General features: G+C 46.7%; 1 protein-coding gene across 2 annotated transcripts; it reads left to right on the forward strand.

Annotated features, from left to right (window-relative positions):
- Positions 1-73: 73 nt before the first annotated feature.
- On the forward strand, positions 74-15,356 carry GOSR2 (golgi SNAP receptor complex member 2). Of its 2 annotated transcripts, XM_030256047.4 has the most exons (6): positions 74-228; positions 2,188-2,252; positions 4,249-4,357; positions 5,629-5,761; positions 8,492-8,632; positions 12,464-15,356. In XM_030256047.4, exons 1-6 carry the CDS (start codon positions 200-202, stop codon positions 12,623-12,625), a joined length of 639 nt encoding a protein of 212 aa, XP_030111907.1. In that variant the 5' UTR covers positions 74-199; the 3' UTR covers positions 12,626-15,356. The 2 variants fall into 2 exon arrangements, with proteins under 2 accessions (XP_030111907.1, XP_030111909.1); XM_030256049.4 differs by lacking the exon at positions 8,492-8,632 and having other exon boundaries at positions 98-228.
- The last annotated feature ends 3,317 nt before the right edge of the window (positions 15,357-18,673 follow it).

Raw genomic sequence — 18,673 nt, forward strand, 5'->3', positions numbered from 1 at the left:
ACCGCCTCTCACGGCCCCTCCCCGCCCCTCCCCGCCCCTCACCGCCCCTCACGGCCCCTCCCGCCCCTCACGGTCCTGCAGCGCCCTCTGGCGGCCCGCGCGGCGCAGGGGCGGGACCGCGGCCCGGGGCAGGCGGAAGCGGAAGCGGCGGGGCCGGAAGTGGCGGGTGGTGACGTGTGCGGAGCGGAGCCGGTGCGGGATGGAGGGGCTGTACCAGCAAACCAACAAGTGCGTGAGGGACTGAGGGGTTTGAGGGACTGAGGGGAGTGTGAGGGATTGAGGGGAGTGTGAGGGATTGAGGGGAATGTGAGGGATTGAGGGGTGTGTGAGGGATTGAGGGGAGTGTGACGGATTGAGGGGAGTGTGAGGGATTGAGGGGAGTGTGAGGGACTGAGGCGAGTGTGAGGGATTGAGGCGAGTGTGAGGGATTGAGGGGTGTGTGAAGGACCGAGAGATTTGTGAGGGACTGAGGGGTGTGAGGGACTGAGGGGAATGTTAGGTGTTGAGGGGAATGTGAGGGATTGAGGGGAGCGTGAGGGATTGAGGGGAGCGTGAGGGATTGAGGGGAATGTGAGGGATTGAGGGGAGTGTGAAGGACCGAGAGATTTGTGAGGGACTGAGGGGAATGTGAGGGATTGAGGGGAGCGTGAGCGATTGAGGGGAGTGAGGGATTGAGGCGAGTGAGGGACTGAGGGGAGCGTGAGGGATTAAGAGGGGTGTGAGGGATTGAGAGGGGTGTGAGGGATTGAGGGGTGAAGGACCGAGAGATTTGTGAGGGACTGAGGGGAATGTGAGGGATTGAGGGGAATGTGAGGGATTGAGGGGTGTGTGAAGGACCGAGAGATTTGTGAGGGATTGAGAGGGGTGTGAGGGATTGAGGGGTGCGTGAGGGACTGAGGGGAGCGTGAGGGATTGAGGGGTGTGTGAAGGACCGAGAGATTTGTGAGGGATTGAGGGGAATGTGAGGGATTGAGGGCTGTCAGGGCTGTCCCATCAGACCAGCCGTGTCTGAAGGATCGGCGGCAGCGCCTCAAACCGGGTGTGAGGAGCTCGAGCCGGGTGTGTGGGAGCCCAGAGCCGACACCCACAGATCTCAGCGCCCCTGGAAAGCGTTTCCCCACAAAACCCCGTCCCGGAGGGAGCAGAACCCCAAACCGTGTGTGCCCCGGGGCACCGGGAATGTGATTCCTGCTTTTTTAGAAGGATTTGTGCAGCAGCTTTGAGGGGTCTGCCACCGTTTAAACCGCCTCTGGAGGCGTGTGGCTCCTTGAGGATAAATCCCACATTTCACAGATTATGCCAGTCCGGAGAGGGAGGAGTGGTGTGGGAATTGCAAAATAAGGCAAAAATTCTTGCGGTTCTTTTGGAAATCCATGTGGAATAACTCATGGGAAAGGGGCCAAAGGACACAGCTAAGTCAGTATTCCAAATTTCCATGGTAATTTCTATCTTTGTGGGGCTCTGTTAAGGCAGGTGGGGTGGTAAGAGACTTGAATTAAATCTTATGTTGGATTGTTACTTCTCTGTCACTGAATAATAATAGAGAGTGACCCTGTAGGGAAGAGCAGGACATCCTGCTGGAGATCCAGAAATGCAGGAATGTCTCAGCAGCTGTTATGGATATGGGGACTGATGTTCTCCTGTTCCCATTTCTGTAGTGCCTTATTTTGTGATCATTGAATGGTTCAGGCTGGAAGAGACCCTAAAGCCTAACTAGTTCCAGAAGAATTTAACAACCATCAATACTTTTTTTTTGTTTTGTTTTCTTATGCCACTGCTTGTCCAGCAAGTAGTTTTTTCTTATAATTACAAGCTTTTAATTTCAGTTGATGCCTGTGAATTCACATGTTGTGACACCATGAAAATCATGCCCACTGTCATCTCCAGACCAAGCTGAACAGCTGTTTTTTTGTAGAAAAGCTGTTCTGTGCTTTTCATAACCTTCACCTTGATTTCTGTATTTAAATGAAGTTACTTTGTAGGTGTATATGAGGTGAGAGCACAGCTTGCTTCCTGCTGAGGACCTGGTGGTCAGGGATGGGCTGTCTGCTCTGACACTTGTTTCTGATTCCTGTGCTCTTCTAAAAAGTGCATTTCAGTAAAAGAAGCAGAAAAGTGAGGTGCTAAGGAATGATTTTGTATCTGTTAGCTGACTTCTCTGTTCATTTTCTTTTTATGTCCTGACAGGCAGGTCCATGAGGTCCAGTCTTACATGGGGCACCTGGAAACTTCAGACAAAGAGTCAGTGCACTGTAAGTAATGAGGGAGGTTGATTTAGTTTGCATCTTTAACCCTGTATGCCTTCTCATTAAATTTACAGTCATTATTGGAACAAATATAGCTCCTAAACCATTGTGATCAGCTGCTGAGACACATCACCAATTAAGAATGCATTGAAATTGTGTTGCTGTTTAACTTCAATAAGGTGGTGACCAAAAAAGACAGGACAAGAATTTGTTTCATCTTCCTGTTATAATCCTTTAACAGTCACAGAGTGCTTGCTGTGGATGCTTCTTTACTGTCGTGGTGGAATGCCAGAGTTTTGGTGCTGTTAGATTTTGGAACTCATGGTCAGGGTGTCTGTGCAGGCCTTCAGCACAAACAGATCAAAGCCCCCACAGTGATGCACTCGTGGAGGTTTTTGAACACCTGGAATTAATGAACCCCTTGGTGTGGTGTTCAAGAGCTGCAGCTTGAGAGCATCTCTGGGCTGGTTTGTGAGAAGCTGAGATGTGTCTGAGCCTGCCCTGCTGTGGTGTTATTCCCTCAGCATCCACCAACTGGCAGCTTTCCCCTAAAGATGCTCAGTGCAGTTTTGGGGAAGATGCTGTGATTTTGTGTGCAGGAACTTCAGCAGGATGCTCCTGAAGTCAGAACCTGTGATTCCACCTTGTAGGAAGTGTGTAGAACCATTGGGTGTGAAATTGCCTCAGTAAATTTGGACTATAACCCTGTGCTCATAAGTGGCTGTAATAATGAGATGCTCAGATATGTGTGGCAGGACTTTTTACCCCAGTGTAAAATTGGCACATGTATTTTGGACCTATGTTTGAACCCTTAATTCTTGCATGAGTCACTACTAATGGGTTTAATCAGGAACTTCTGAGGTGAAAGGACACTGCATTGACTGGATGAATTTCTGCACATGTTCCCTGACTTCCCTTACCTTAAACACATTTGTGAAACATGACTGGGCTCTAGGAAGGACTGTGAGAAACTTCCTATCAAAAAATAGTAACTTACTAATTCTGGTTGTAGTTTTTGTGGTGGTTGTATTACTCCTACAATGCCAGACTTCCCAGGCTGCTGTTCACTGGGGGTGATTTTGAAAGCCCTGAAAATTAGTATAATTTGCCATTTTGCTTCTATTGCTTGAGACCATTTCAAGAGATAGCATTGTGTAGTTTCCATAGTTTACAGTTGGTTCACCAGTTAACATAAATGAATAAACATATGTATCTATTTCTCTCTATATAAAGTTACTAGTGTGTGTATTTCAGAATTTATGGAAAATAGGACTATCCGTGGTTGAAGAGGAGGAATAGGGGCCAGGAAATCAAACTTGCATTTTTTTGCCTTTTCCAACTTGGAGCAAATAGTCCCTTCTTGCTCAGAAAAATGTCTAGTGGTGTAGTTTGGTCTGACAAAAGTTTCTGTAACTGTCTGTTAGCTCTGCTGTGTTGAATTCAGCTGCAGGAAATGATGGAGAGCTGCATCAGGACAATTTCACTGATTTGTCGCTGGATGTGAGTCAGTCACTCTTTGGCTGTGTGAGATCCAGGGGCAAAGACGAGGTCGTGTGTGCTCTTTGCTTCTCTGGGTGTTTCTGGGAAGGGGTTTTCTGGGAAGTTCTGGAGTGTGGAGTACTTGGCAGGTGGTGGATGATGCTTCCTGTTCCTGTGACAGCAAATCCTGCTGAGGGAGCAGGAAGGGGCTGCAGGGGGAATGTGTGGGTTTGAAATCCTAATTCATGGAGCTGATGGGGAAAGAGACTCAGATGTCTGGAACGAGCAGGGGCTTTCCTAGCTGCCTTCTCAGAGGAGGAGGGAAAGGTGAGAGTGTCAAATCACTGACCTAAAGAAGTGACATTTCATTGTATTTATAGTTCTCAGTTACCTGATTACTTTCATCCAGTAAAGATTTGCATCTGCCAGGTTTTGCATATTGCTTTGAATGCTTTTGAGCATTTGCCTTCATCAGATTGCAGTTGTCTAATTCAAGTCCAATCCTGTTCTTATTTCCTTGCAGTGGTAGAAAATGAGATTCAGGCAAGAATAGACAACATATTCAGCAACTTGGAACGTCTGGAAATCCTGTCCAGCAAAGAACCTCCCAACAAGAGGCAGAGTGCCAAACTGTGAGTTCACTGCTTTGCTGTGATTGTGCAGGGTAGTCTTTGTAATTACTTTAATTAAATTTACTGAAACCCTTTGCCTTTTGATTGTGTGAAATCTTTATACTTTGTATAACTGATTTCTGTGTAATACAGTACCAAAATTGAGGCACAGAGGCAAAATCACTTTCCTGCATTCAACCCCAGGCTCATGAGAATCATTGAAGCTGGATAAGGCCTCAAAGATCATCAAGTCCAGACTGGTGATGCAGCTGGATTCATGCTCTGTTCTCAGATGAGCAGAACATGCTCTCTCTGGATGTTCTCTCTGTCACTTGCTTTTAATGGCATTTTGGTGGTAGAGAGTAAAATTTCATTTGGTGTCATTTTCTCTGGGCCATTTTCCAAGATGTTGGTGGCTGAAATAAAGAGGTTTCTAAAGTGAGCAATAGTTTGAGCAAGAGGTTGGACCACAGACATCAGGACTTGCTGCTCTTAATTAATTCTGTGATTCAGTTATTAGTGTTTAGTCCAAAAAGGTACTTGTAAATAGTAGGGGTGGATTTCATATCACCTGTATTAAAGAAAGAGGCCAGTATCTGAAATAGTCATTGATTTCTTTGTAGAATCTTGGAATGGTTTCGGTTGGAAGGGGCCTTAAAGATGGGTTCCAACCCCTCCATGGGCAGGGACACCTTCCACTAGACCAGGATAGTCTGGTGATCAAACATTAAATTTTATCAATAATTTAATCAGTGGAATTCTGGACATGATTTGTTTCGGCCCAGTAGAGATGTCAGAGCTGTCTCCTGTATTACCCAGTGACTTTTGAGCTCCTTTTAATAAAACCTCAAAGTTCAGAACATTTTGCTAATTAAAGAAACTGGAAAGCATCATCTTTAATGTGAAAGGGGAGGGTCAGAAAATAGAACCTGTACAAATGCTACCATCTTCCCAAATCTGTGTTAAATGAGTAATGGATACAGTTACATAACACCTGAAGAGACAATCCATGGGATAGGATGTCAAAGACAGCTCAGGAGTTCTGCTTCACATTCTGTCATTAGCCTGAAGGCTAAATAATTGATTAAAATGAATAATCACCTGTGTAGTAGAAAACTGAGACAGGGAGGATATAGGTGTGGAATTTCAGCCCAGCATTGGATGTCTTGCATCTTGTAGTGAAGTAGAGCCCATCGTTCCATGTTATTCATTGCTGTTAATTTACAATGCTCCTTGGCTGGAACAAAAAGCACAGAAAAGCAGAGTGTTTTTGTGCTGCTGGTCCTTTGCAGGAGAGTGGACCAGCTGAAATACGACGTGCAGCACCTGCAGACAGCCCTGAGGAACTTCCAGCACCGCCGGTACCTGCGGGAGCAGCAGGAGCGGCAGCGCGAGGAGCTGCTGGCCCGCACCTTCACCACCAACGTAAATATCCCTGCTGGGGCTCTCTGTGCTCCAGCAGCTCAATTCCAGCAGGGGGGAGGCAGGCAGCGTGTAAACAGGACTCTTGGAAGCTGCTGAGAGTGTGAGTAAAGGTAGAGAGGAATCAAAATATGTGGGGAGAAAGTACCGCTCCCTTGAGGAAAAGCTGGGCTCTTAAGATAACAGGAAAAGGCTCCAGAACGCTCCTCTTTTATTCAGTGCAATCCACCTGGATTTACATAGCAGTTGTAAAAGGGGCAGTGAGGTAGGTACCAAAGTGTCCACTTCACTTGGATTTGTGTCAAACGTCTGCCAGATCCTGAGATCTGTGAAAAGCCTGACTTTCATACAGCCTGCTGGCAGCAGGTGTCAGCAAACTTCAGTGTAGCCAAACACAAATCACACAGCTGGGACAAAGCCCGTGTGTTTTGCCTAGAAAGGAGTCAAAAGTTCCCAATAACATGAATGTGTTCCACTTGTTCTTGTTAGTTCCTCCATTGGGAAGTCCTCCCAGTGCAAATTGCTGGGGGAATTTTGCTCTGAATAATGTAGGCTTGCTTTCAGATTTCACTTTTCTGCAACTGAAAAGTTAGTCTTGGGGCATTTTTTTTTTTTGTTTGTTTGGTTTTTGTTAAGATTTTTGTTTGTTTGGTTGGTTTGTTTTGCTTTTTAATACAATTTTTTTTTTTTTGGTTTAATTTCCCTCTTTATTTCCCTTCTTTGTTAAAGGCATCTCACCTAACATTTTGTCCGTCATTGGCAGGACAAAAAAAGATTTTGAGCAATCCTAGTTAACTGAGATTTGGGCAGTTTAATGCATTTTTCAAAGCCTGCCATAAAGATAACGTCTGGTATTTTGTTGGCTATTTCAAAATTAAACAAGGCTTGAAGGAAACATTGCAATTTGTTGTTTTTAAACACTGTGCTGTTTTCTTGCAAGTAGGGACAAATTTTCCTACAGGAAAATTTGCAGTTCAGAAACAAAAGGTGTGTGAGTGGAACAGTTTTAAAGAGCAGTAGCAGGCTTACAGCATGCTAACCCATGGGCAAATGGGTTATTTTCTCCTTCAGGGGTTGAAAGGTATGGTAGATGAAAAAAAAAATACAAAGTATGTATTTCTTTTTAACTTGCTACAAAAATGTGGCTTTAAAATGGTCCCTTAATAGGAAATTGATGATTTGTTTATCACTTATCAGCTTCTCTAGGTTACAGTTTTCCACAGTTCCTGTTCATACACTCCCCTATTCTATCAGAGATGTCAGCGGAGTGTCTGAGTAAATCACTTTAACTTCCAGAACACATCTTTTGGAACACATCTGTAGCAGTGTTTTGAACAGTTTGCTTAATTCAAGAGTTAAAAATGGTATTTATCTTTAAAGCCTTTCCTGTACCTGGAGAAAATCACAAGAAGCAAAACAGAGCTCTGGTGCCATCTCATCTCCTTGAGGAGGGTCACAAATCTACTTCTCTATTTTTATCGCTGCCTTATAGTGGATAAAAAAAACCTTGTACAGAAATGAAATCTGCTGGTTTGAAGGCTGTTAAATATCTGGAATAAGAGCCATTCACATGGAAATCTAAGTGCTTCTGCTCAGAAACTTGTGTGAGCCTTGGTGTTGTGTTCACAGGGGCCCAGGTTTGTATGTTCTGCCACAGCCCCTCCATCCAGGGCCCCTGAGAGCTCTGTCCCTGATTCTTCCTTTTCCAGAGTGAGCAGACCCCCTGCCCAGGCAGGGCAACGCCAGACCTTGGGTCCTGCATGGCATTTTCAGATGAACATTTGGGGTTTTTACCAAATGTTCAGAGCACATTGTGCTGTATGTGTGTGCCACCTGCAGCTGCTGGGCACAGCGAGTGCCATTCATTCACATGACAGTAAATTCTGCCTTTGGCTTGTTCTTGTTCTGAGCACCTGGAGCAGGTGATCAGTGTTCCCAACACTTGCCCCTTACCAGTCCCCAGTTCCTGCTCTAAACCATGTGGGAGTAGTGAGCCATTTCCTTGCCCCTGTGGATGGAGTGGTGTCCAAAAACAGTGACCTGGAGGCCTTTGGCAGACAGGGGTGATCCCATCCCTGCCCTCCTGTGCAGTTCAGGTTAGAGTTTGACCCTGTTATTTCCAGTTCAAGATTCCCAGTTCCTAGTTGAGTGAATGCGTCTTTTCTGGAAAAGCATGAAAAAATACTAATTTTTAATTTATATTTTTAAAATAGGGCCCTGGGTGATGAGTGAGCCAGGCCCATGTCTGTTTGGCCTCACTGCCAGATATTTGTACTATTTTGTAAATGTTTAGAATGTCATCTCCAAAAATTTTTTCAGGCTTTTTGTTGCTCAGAAATGTGGTGTGAAATCTTCCACAAGTCCTTCACTTGCAGTGATCAATGACTAAGCACCTTCTTGGTGTTTAACACCTTGTTAAACACCTTCTGTTAGCTTTGATGTTCTCTTCTGCAGTATCCTCTCCTACTGAGATTATAAAAATTCTCTGCTTTTGCTCTTTTCATCCTTGAGATCTCATTACAGTTGAGCAGCTGCTCAGCTTTGCCTTTTGGCTTCCTCCCTATCTTCTCTAAATGACTTTTTTTCACTCAAATATCAATGTTGTATTTAAAATCACCATGAAAAAAACAGCATAAGCACAGTCCTGGCAGTCCTGTTGGGTTCTGGCCGTGTCTGCTGGTGCATGTTGTGTTTCTGAGCGAGCAGGTAACCGAGTCCCTGCTTTCCCCACAGGACTCTGACACCACCATCCCGATCGACGAAACCTTGCAGTTTAATGAATCCCTGCAGAGTGCCCACCGAGGCATGGATGAGCTTATTGGCAGTGGCACCAACATCCTGGCGGGGCTGAGGGACCAGAGAGTCACATTAAAGGTGGGGGCATCATTTTTTACCAGAAAGACCCCACATTTTTCTGTTTTCATGCTGATCAGGCTAAGTAGAATCTATATATGTATTGTCTCAGTGCATTGCTCTGAGCTGAGGATGCTGGAAAGGCCCAAACTTCATTTAAACAACTTGAAATCCTTATATTTTACCGTCTGTTAGGAATACTTTAAAGATCTCTTGGGGCTGGCTGGCCTACACCTGCAGGGCAGCATCTGGAGTGCTGAATGTTATATTTGTTTTTCTTTGGTTGATTGTTGTTTGTTCAGGTTCAGGAGGGGCAGTAAGTGGCTGGCAGGAAGATGGTGGTTCAGATTAGCATCACTCAGAGCAGCCACAAAGCTGCTGTAGAACACTTGTGATTAAGATTAGTAATAAAGATAATGCCCCTCAACAGTCCCTCCTTCCCTGCTGGCAACAGCTGCATTTCTGCATGTCTCTTCATAGCAAATATTTGTCTTTTATTTTGTAGACTGTTGAAAGTGATGGTCAATTCTGAGTGAAAAGCTCAAGGATACAAAAAGCTTTTTAATAAGAAGTGTGTGGGGAGAAACTGGACTTGTGAAAAATGTAGGGAAATGCTCATTGTATTCATCTTCAGATGAGGATAACTGCTGTTCTCAGTTTTGTGACACTGCTTTGTTTTCGGATGTATTTGCCAGATTTAGGCATTTTTAACAACTTAAATCCCAGATTTGGTCAGGTCTGTCACACCTGCAGCTCCATGGTGTGGCAGGCAGTGCAAGCCTGGTCTGCACTGAGGGAGCTGAGCTGGGTGTGCACGGGCACTTTGCTGTCCTGACCCAGGGTCCCAGGCTGCCTGGTGTTCCCTGAGCCCTGCACAGGAGCAGCGCAGGTCCAAAGCAGGGCTGCAGCTCCTTCCCTGCTCCCTGCTCTGGTGACCAGACCCTGTACCCACACATCTTACGTGGAGACATCAAAGCAGAGTTTGAAGCTGAGTTCTTTCCAATATGAGGTTGAGCTTCTGGTCCAGGTCACTTGTTCACTGACCTGGTGAGTATGGATTTGTTTTAAAACAAGGTCCATTACTAGAAAAACCATGAAGAAAACTCAGTGGGTGGTTCAGTGTTCATTGCAGAGGAATGGTGTTACTGAGCAGTCTGGCCACAGGAGTGGTAGGGAGAAGGAGGGGTTCTGCTGCCAGCTCATGAGGAAAAGGCTGGAAGGACTCATTCCTAGTGCCTGGAGGAGATTGGGGTTGTGAATGCTTTTTGGAAAGAGCACCTTACTTGAAGTTCCTGCATCCCTGAGAGGATTGTAAACATTTGTCCACCGTGTTGAGCACTGGGCTGCTTTGGTGACTATTCACATTGGCCTGAACCATCCAATCATCAGAATTGGGATTCTCCAAGCTGGGAAATCACTGATCCAAGGCGATCTCTCATGAGGGACTGGATGAAGCACATGGATTCTGAAGGGTTCCTGAGAAGAAGGTGCATCCCAGCACAGGAGAGCTCACAGGTGCCACAGAGGAGCCCTGGCAGGACCTGGTGTCCTGCAGGGATGAGGAAATGCTGTTTCTTGTAGCAGCACCAGTCCTGTGTGGCTGCTTTTGCTGCCTGGCTGGCAGTGACTGCCTGGGTCCTGCTGGGTCTCCCTGGGCCTCCTGGCTCTTCTCCAGCCTTTGCCAGGCACGTGAGCTCTGATGTTGTTTCTCCCTCACAGGTGAGGAAATGCCTGTTCTTGTTCCTTTTCCCCTTAACTCAGTTCTTCTTACACTGACACAGACTTTGCTGCCTGAGAACGTCTGGCAGGAACAGCTGGTGAGAGAAATGTGTTAATGTGTGATCATGGAACATCCCATGTTGGAAGGGCCGCCCAAGGATCGTTGAGTCCAGCTCCTGGCCCTGCAGACACCCCAACAATCCCACCCTGTGCATCCCTGGGAGCGTTGTCCAAATACTCCTGGAGCTTTGGCAGCCCCCAGGAATGACCATTCCCTGGGGAGCCTGGGCAGTGCCAGCACCCACTGCAGGAAGATGATTTTCCTGATATCCAGCCCAACCCTCCCCGTGCCCAGCTCAGCCATTCCCTGGCTCCTGTCCCTGTCACAGAGCAGAGATTGGAGCTGCAGCCCCCAGGGAGGTCTGGCCTCTGTCCCTTCTGCTCCAGCTGAACAAGTGACTACAGCTGCTCTTCCTGTGGCCCCTCCAGATTCCTTCCCCACCCTTGTATCCCTCCTTTGCACACTAATAGCTTTATTCTCTGTAACTTGGTGTATATTGGATATAAATAGACAGGTATGGAATGAGTATTGCTAGATTGTCCCTTTAACTGATCCAGTTGTACAATTTCACTGTTCCATGACTGCAGGAATTTAAGAGTTTTTCCTTTCTATGGTTTGCTTTAATTTTAAAGCTTCATATTTGGTTTCTGTTCTCCCAGCAAGGTTTGGTTTTGTTCTGAAGCACTATGAAAGGATTCTGCAGAGACAGGTCCTGAGCTTGAGGACAGTGTGCAGGGTGTTAATAGGAGGTGTGGGAGCTGGAGAAAACTGATTACTTGGGACTAGCAGGGAGCACACCCGATGTCAGTGAGGGGCCTGAACTGCCTTGAACACAAGGCACTGACGATGTAGTTTGGCATTGCAAATCTCTGTTTTATGGACTGAGAAACTTCTGCATGTGAGTCTAATAAGTTGGTCTAAATTCTCTCCTTGGAGAGCCTTTCTGATCTTAAGTCAGGTTAGTACTCAAAAAAATCCCTATTTTCACTCTTTTGAGACCAAAAATAATGTGGACTAAAAAAGAGAGGCTGATGTTTTTATTTCAAAGTCAAACATAGGATTCAGCAGTGTGATGGGAATCTGTGCTGTTGACCTGGCTCAGAGATGAAGGCAGTTTACAGCATCCTCATGTGGGGTGTTCTCTCAGGGACAGCCCAGGTGTCACCGTGAGGGACTGTGCATTGTCCCTGGTGTGGCAGGGCCCTCCTGGCAGTTGCCCTGTGCACACCTGGGTGTGAGGAGGGTCCTGGCCAGTGTCTGGTTGTGGCTCAGTGCTCTGCCTGCCCACAGGTGGGTCACTGTGTCCAGCTTTCCAGGAAGGGTCCTTCTCACCTCCTGTGCCACCAGGACTCTGCAGCCCTGAGTCCTCTCCCTTCTCCCCACTCAGGGCAATATCCCACCCTGACCTGTGCCTGGAGCACATCTCTGTGCCTGTATTTCATACTGTTTCCTCCAACCACTGCCCTGAAATAGAGCAGGAGGGTTCCTGTTGTGTCCCTGCTGCTGATCTATTGGTGGGATCCATATTCTTAATAATATCAGGTGTCCTGCCTTCAGCACCCTGTGCTTTTCTGTGGAAGGATCTCACGGAATGGCATTAATTACACATTTATATCTGCATTTTTTCTGCTATTTACCTTGCTAGTGTCTGGACCTTCTCAGTCTGTCTGAACTCTACAGTTCAGTTGGTATGAACTGTACTTCAGCAAGGGGAGCTCTGCATAAAACCTTGGCTGGTCTTTTTAGACAGCGACTGGAACAGGACCAGCACAACTCTTACTCCTCCCAAAGCAGTGCATTTTTCTGAGACACTTTTTATCTTGTCTCTGTCCAGACAGATTGTTTTGTCTTTAACCACATTCCTGTTCATGTGTATGAATTTAGTCCAAACACCCAGTTGTTTCCAGGGTCCCATGGCCACCTCCTGTGGAATGGTAGGAATGGTTGGCTGAGAGAAGTTCCATGGATTAGAATCCATCACTGAGCACCAATGATGAAATACTCTTGGACTGTGGAATAAGAAGGCTCAGAGCATGAGGGTGATTGTGTCTTTGCTGTGTTGTTGTCCTCAGGGCACTCACAAGAAGATCCTGGACGTTGCCAACATGCTGGGCCTGTCCAACACGGTGATGCGGCTGATCGAGAAACGCGCCTTCCAGGACAAGTTCCTCATGCTGGGGGGCATGGCCGTGACCTGCCTCATCATGTTCCTCGTTGTGCAGTACCTGACATGAGCTGCTCACCTCCTGCACGAGGACTGTCTCCAGAACTGACTTTCCTCTGGGTGCTGCTTTAGATGAGCCCTTCCCGTGGACTTCAGGGTTTACAAATCCCACTTGGACAGTGTCACGTGGAAGGCACGTCGGGAAATGGATGTGTCTGGGGATGCTGTGCTTGAGAATGGCCCTGTGAAAATAACCCCTGGCCTTTACTGCTTTCCCTTCAAGCCTGCAAGTTTAATGGTCTGGTTAATAGGAAGCAGAAGTGAACATTGTGCCCAGCTGTAGCAAGGCAGGAATGTCCCTTAGGGCACACAGGGATGGGAAGATGCAAAGGCACAGCCTGGGATGCAGCGAGTCTTTCCTGTGCTGGCCAGCACTGACCTGACCCCTGCATTTTACAGTGCAAGAATGGCACAGAGAATTTCACAGTGTTCACGGGCCTGAGTTCAGCCTGTGGGACTGAGTTTGCAAAAAGATTGGGGAAGTGAAGGGCTCCCATCTGCTGTTCCATTTGCTTGGAGGAGGAGGATTTGTGGGGAAGAGTTAGAACACGGTTATAACCTCAGTTATCTTCACACACAGTATTACCCAGCACAGATCTCTGGTTTAGACTGAAATGCTGCTCTGCTCCTCTGAGGGGTGTTCTGGTCTCCCTGCCCTGCTGCTTCCCAGGGGATGCTGAGTGCCATGCTCCCTCCTGCTTCCACTGGGATGCACGTCAGGCCTGTGGCATCTCCCCAGCCCTCCTGCCAAATCCAGCCTCCAAAACTGACATTTCTAATGCCGGAGCACGAAGGTTTGGGGAGCTGCGTTAATTTCCTGAGGTGCTGGTTGGGTCTGGGGCTCTGGAGCTGGAACTTCTGAGTGGATGGAGCAGGTGAGTCCCCCTGTACTCCCTGGAGGTGTGGGATTATTCACAGAGCTGGAACGGGTTCTTCACACCAGAGGAATGGTGGGATCAGCAGAACAGGCCCTGGCACTGAAAATCAGCTTGGTCAGAGAGTTTCCTCAAGTCTGTGCCTTGGGATGGAGATGTCCCCACCCTTGGGAAGGGTGTTTCCTGTGGTACCCTTTGCACCTGTGGAGTCCTGTGAAGGACACTCAGATGTGTCACCTCCTGGAGGTGGTGCTGGCTCACACTCATCACCTTGGGGTCATTCCCTGTCCCAGTGAAACACTGGAGCTGTGAGATCCTTGTCTCAGCCTGGCACCGCCCCCCTGCAGCCTGGGGGTGTCTGATAGAGGGGCCATCCTGGCATTGTAGGCATCATCCATTTCAATCACCCCACACATCTGTTCCTATCCCGTGTGTGGCAAGTCTGGAGCATTCCCTGATGTCTGACAGTGGCACAAAAGTGTCATACCCAGATAATGTGGCCTTGTGCTGGCAATTCCTTCCCTATCTGGAATAGTTGTGTGTCTGGATTAGTACCTAATCACAAGCTCTACACCTGCTGACTGCACTGGGCTTTGCTTTCAATATGTGATCTGTTGCAAACTGGGAGAAAGGGTTTTAATAATTGAAAAAAATTTTAGAAGTAATTTGAGGGAATATGGACCATGAGACAGGGCCATGCTGGTGACCAGAGCTGGGGTGGGGCCCAGCCAGACACCCAGAATGGCCCCTGTTTATGGGCTTCTCCTTTTATTTGATATTTCTGAAGTGTTTCCTGCTCTTGGAGCTCCCTGTTTGTCCAGGTTTTCCAAGGAAATAGTGTAGCAGAGCAAACATGGAACTGGTTTTCATTTGAGCCCAAGGAAGTAAGGAATTAAAAGGAAAAGAGGGTGATGGAGCATCTGTCTTGCTGTGTAATAGGAACCATAAATCCAAATTTGCCTGAAATTTATTTTGGATATGAAGTCTGATGGATTCAGCCCTTGAGAGGGCAGCTGAGCACTTGCAAGGGGTCCCTGGCAAATCTCAGTTCTGATGAACTGATCCATTTCCAGTGCATTTTACAGTGTTGGGGTTTAGGGTTTAAGGCTGTCATTGTTTAAAGTTTCTTCAGTTGTGACCTGGTGTAACAGGGTTTCTCTTGCACCAAGGTGGGCCTCTGGCCAATCTCTTTCCTTTTGGGCTGTGGTAGGAGCCATAAGATACTTGGAACTGGATTTTTTTTTTCCTGTTTCTGAGCCTAGCTTGGCATTTTAATAGATGTTTTCCTGTTGATTTGTTTTGCCTTCTGAAGTCTCCTTGTCCTTGCACAGGCTGATTTCCCCTTGGTGAGCCAAGTGTCCTTGCTACCCATGACACCCAAAGGTGACACAGGGGGCTTGAAGGAACCACCTGGGGACATGCGACATCAGACACGTTTGTGGTGCCTGTAAATCCACAGAGATTCCAAGGGCAGCTCAGGTGGTTTGTGTGATACCCAAAAACCTGCATGGCAGTGGACATGGGTGGTTCCTTCAAGCCCCACATCTCCCCTTTGGATGCAGTGGGAAATGAGCTGGAGCCCTGGTAGGATTGTGGTCCCTGCCAAAGGAGATGAGCTGGAGCTCTGGAGGCTTTGCTGCTGCAGCTTGGTGGTGTTTCCTTCCTCACCAAACACCTCACTTCTGCTTCCAAACTGTGGCACAAGTTCCAGCTCTGGGGTGAGCTGGTCTCAGGAGGGGACTCTGTGGGAATTCACTTGCCTCTGGAATAAAACTTTTTACCAGTATTTTATACATAAAGGAGCAAGGGTGGGACATGATTCATGTGCTGTTCTGTGAATAAAGATTTTTTTTTTTTCAACCAAAATGAAGTTTTGGTGGTTTTTTTTTACCTTAGCCAATATAATAAACAAACAGGACCAACTCCTGGTTCAGTGTGGATGGAGGAGGGGTCTGCAGGGGAGAGGGCCATGGAGCTGCTGTGGGGGGCTCCCATTTGAGTCACAGTGAGAAATGGGTCTCACTGTGCTGGGGTTGGAAGGAACAGGAGCCTGTGCTGGGCCTCACTGCTCAGTCTGGTGGGATGTGCCAGGCTGGGACAGCCCCAGAGCTGGTGGTGGAACAGGAGTGGGGGGCAGCTGGGGGCACATCCAGGCCCCTGCTGTGCTCTGCCCACTCCCCGTTAGGGCCTGAGAGGGGCCAGACCTTCCTCTTCCTCTCTACCTGCCAGTGATGCAGGTCAGGGGGTTCTAATCAGGAGAAGTGGAGGAAGAGCTTGGAGAGCAAAATGTGGTTGTTGATAAAGAGATTGTGGATTTAAAATGTAAGATCAAGGAGTTGGATTATCTTCCCCTTGCTCTTAAATTCTGTTTTGATGTAATTCCAGTCCCCACAGCTACAAAACACTTACTAAATCAGAAAATACCCAGCAAAGAATGCAGAAAGCTGTCAGTGCTGTATGTATGAACTTGATGCAGAGGTGGGACCAGCCTGTGGCAGTGCTGGGATGGGGCTGCACTGGGTTCTGTTCAGGGTGGGCCCCTGAGGGGCTTTGACACTGTGAGCAGCAGCTGGAAATAGGACTGATGCTTCAGGAGGGTGTTTGAGTGTGACTGGGCATGTGGAAGAAATGTCCTGGTTTCACCTGGGATTGAGTTAATTTTCTCCCCAGCAGCTGTTCCCAGGGCTGTGTTTGGGATTCAGTATGGGAGTAATGTTGGTAACACAGCAATGGTTTGTGTTTACTCTAAATTAAGGACTTTTCAGTTTCCCAGGCTCTGCAAAGGCTCAAGAAGCTGGGAGGGAGCAGGGCCAGGACATGTGACCTGAACTGGCCAAAACAATATTCCAAACCAGAGAGTCATTCCAAGTATATAAACTAGGAATGATGGGCTGGGAGGGGTCAGAGGGTGGTGAACAACTGTACTGGCCAGCACTTGTCTGTCTTGGCTTTTTTGTCTCCCCCTCTCCCTCCCTCATTATTTTTTTATTATTTATACCTAATTTTATTTCAATTATTAAACTGTTCTTATCCCAACCCCCGAGTTTTACTTTTCCCTCTGCCCCAATTCCCCCATCTCCCTGCGTGGGGGGCAGTGAGCTGTGATGTTTAGTTGCTGGCTGGGGTTAAATCTGAGAGGGAAAGGTTTTTAAATAAACTAAACCACTTAAAAGCAGTGAAAAGCGGGGTAAGGTATGTGCAGAATGGAGGGGGAGATAATGAGTGATAAGAGATTATGATTGGGTGGGACATAATTAATTTAGAAGGAAGATAATGTAGATAAGTACCAGAGGATTTTTGCACTTGGCCCAAAGCCTGCTCTGTGTCTGCCTCTCCCTGTTCGCTCTTCCTCAGGTTAACCCTGGATGTCAGCACAAGGGATGTGTTAAAAATCAACCTTTAGAAGCCCATGGTAACACTGCCCAGGGCTGGAAGTCTCAGCTGGAGGAGGAAAATATCTCTTCCTAGGTGTTATGTGTGTTTTGGATAATTTGTGCCTATAAAGAGAAATATATATAAAATATGTTATGTTGGCAAGAAATATTCTTATAAGGTTTGAAGCATGCAAGCCAGAGTCAGGGTCATATGTTGAAACCACAGCTGACAGAGAAGGATTTCATTTACAAATGAATAAACCCAGCTCTGTGGAGATGGGTCCTTCTCCAAAGTGCTCCGAGGAACTCCCAATGATGAGTATTCAATGAATATATGAGATTGAGATAACCAGAACCATCAGGAAGACACATCTCAGTGCTGAGTTCAAGTAACTCGATGACTGGCATACATCACTTCCCAGACACGGTTTTGTTCAGCTCTACTGCAGAGAAAAGAAACTACATGAATATGTGAACCTCTGAAAAGAAAGGAAACCCTGCCTCAGGCAGAATAGAGGGTAAAAGAGCTGCTCAGACAGAACAGTCAGTGTGAACAGAGGAGACCCTATGCTGTAGAGGTTGGACTTGTGTTTCATCCAGCACTGAGCCTGAGCTCAGCACTGTCCTTTTGATTGTGGCTATCTTAGACCGAATCTCAATCGCAAAATAAAAATCTATTAATTACTAATTTGGCTCGATCATTTTTACCTATAACAGTGGGCCATAAAAGGTGAACAAGCTGTGGTTCCCCAGCCCTGGGTAAAGGGAAAGTAGTGCTCTGGCCCACAAATCCTACAAATGCTGCTGTCAAAGCAGAAATAATCACAGCTGGTGTTTGTCACCACTTTCATTCCAAGTGACAAAAAAGATATGAAGGTTGTTATGTGTAGTAGATATAATTCGTGCCATTTCTAATGATATAGGTGATATTGAATATTTGTTAGAACATACATGATTGTATTAGGATTCCCCCCCACCCTCACAGGCGAGGCTGGGGAAATACAGAAACCCCAGGTGCTGATCGTTCTCGTGAAGGACCCGAGATGGATATCATGGAAATCCTTGGGCAGATACATGTGAATCAACAAACTCCAGACACTGAATTATTCTCCCTCATCACCAAAAAAGAAAATCTTAATAACATATGGACTCTGAATAGAAGAAAAGACTGATTGCTGAAATCTTGGCCTCAGGTGGAATTTTCCCTATAAAAACCGCTTGTGCCAGGCTGGAGGTGTGTGGGCATGGAGGAAAACCTCTGCTGAGGCTGACTCCTTGTTGCACACCCAGGGCCGACCCCGGGCTCGGCTCTGTTCTTTCCTCGTGGCTGGCTAGATAGAATTTGATTGCAAAATAAATATTTTATTTTTTCATATTAATTTGGCTGGACAAATTTTCATTTATAACAAAAGGAAAAGTTATAAAAGGAGAAGTTCCCATGGCAGCACTTATTGACTCTGTAATATATGTTATGGAGTAATTTGTGCTTATGTAAAATAGATACTTCCCAGAAACAGCTTTGTCCAGCTCAGCACAGTGAAAAGGATACCCATGGATACGTGAAGCAAAGAGAAAAACAGGAGAACCTCTGCCCCAGACAGAAAAAACTGTATAAAAACTGACTGGACAGAGACAGCATTTGTGAACGGAGGAGATCTGATGCTGAAAAGGTCGGACCTGTGTTCACCCAGCTCAGCACTGCCTTTTTGATTGTGGCTATCCATGACCAAATCTTGGTTGCAAAATAAAAACCTAATTTATTAATTATTAATTCAGCTGGATCGTTTTTACCTAAAATAACTCCAAAGA

The sequence above is a fragment of the Taeniopygia guttata genome, chromosome 27 (genome assembly GCF_048771995.1).
Source record: "Taeniopygia guttata chromosome 27, bTaeGut7.mat, whole genome shotgun sequence".
Lineage (NCBI taxonomy): Eukaryota > Metazoa > Chordata > Aves > Passeriformes > Estrildidae > Taeniopygia > Taeniopygia guttata.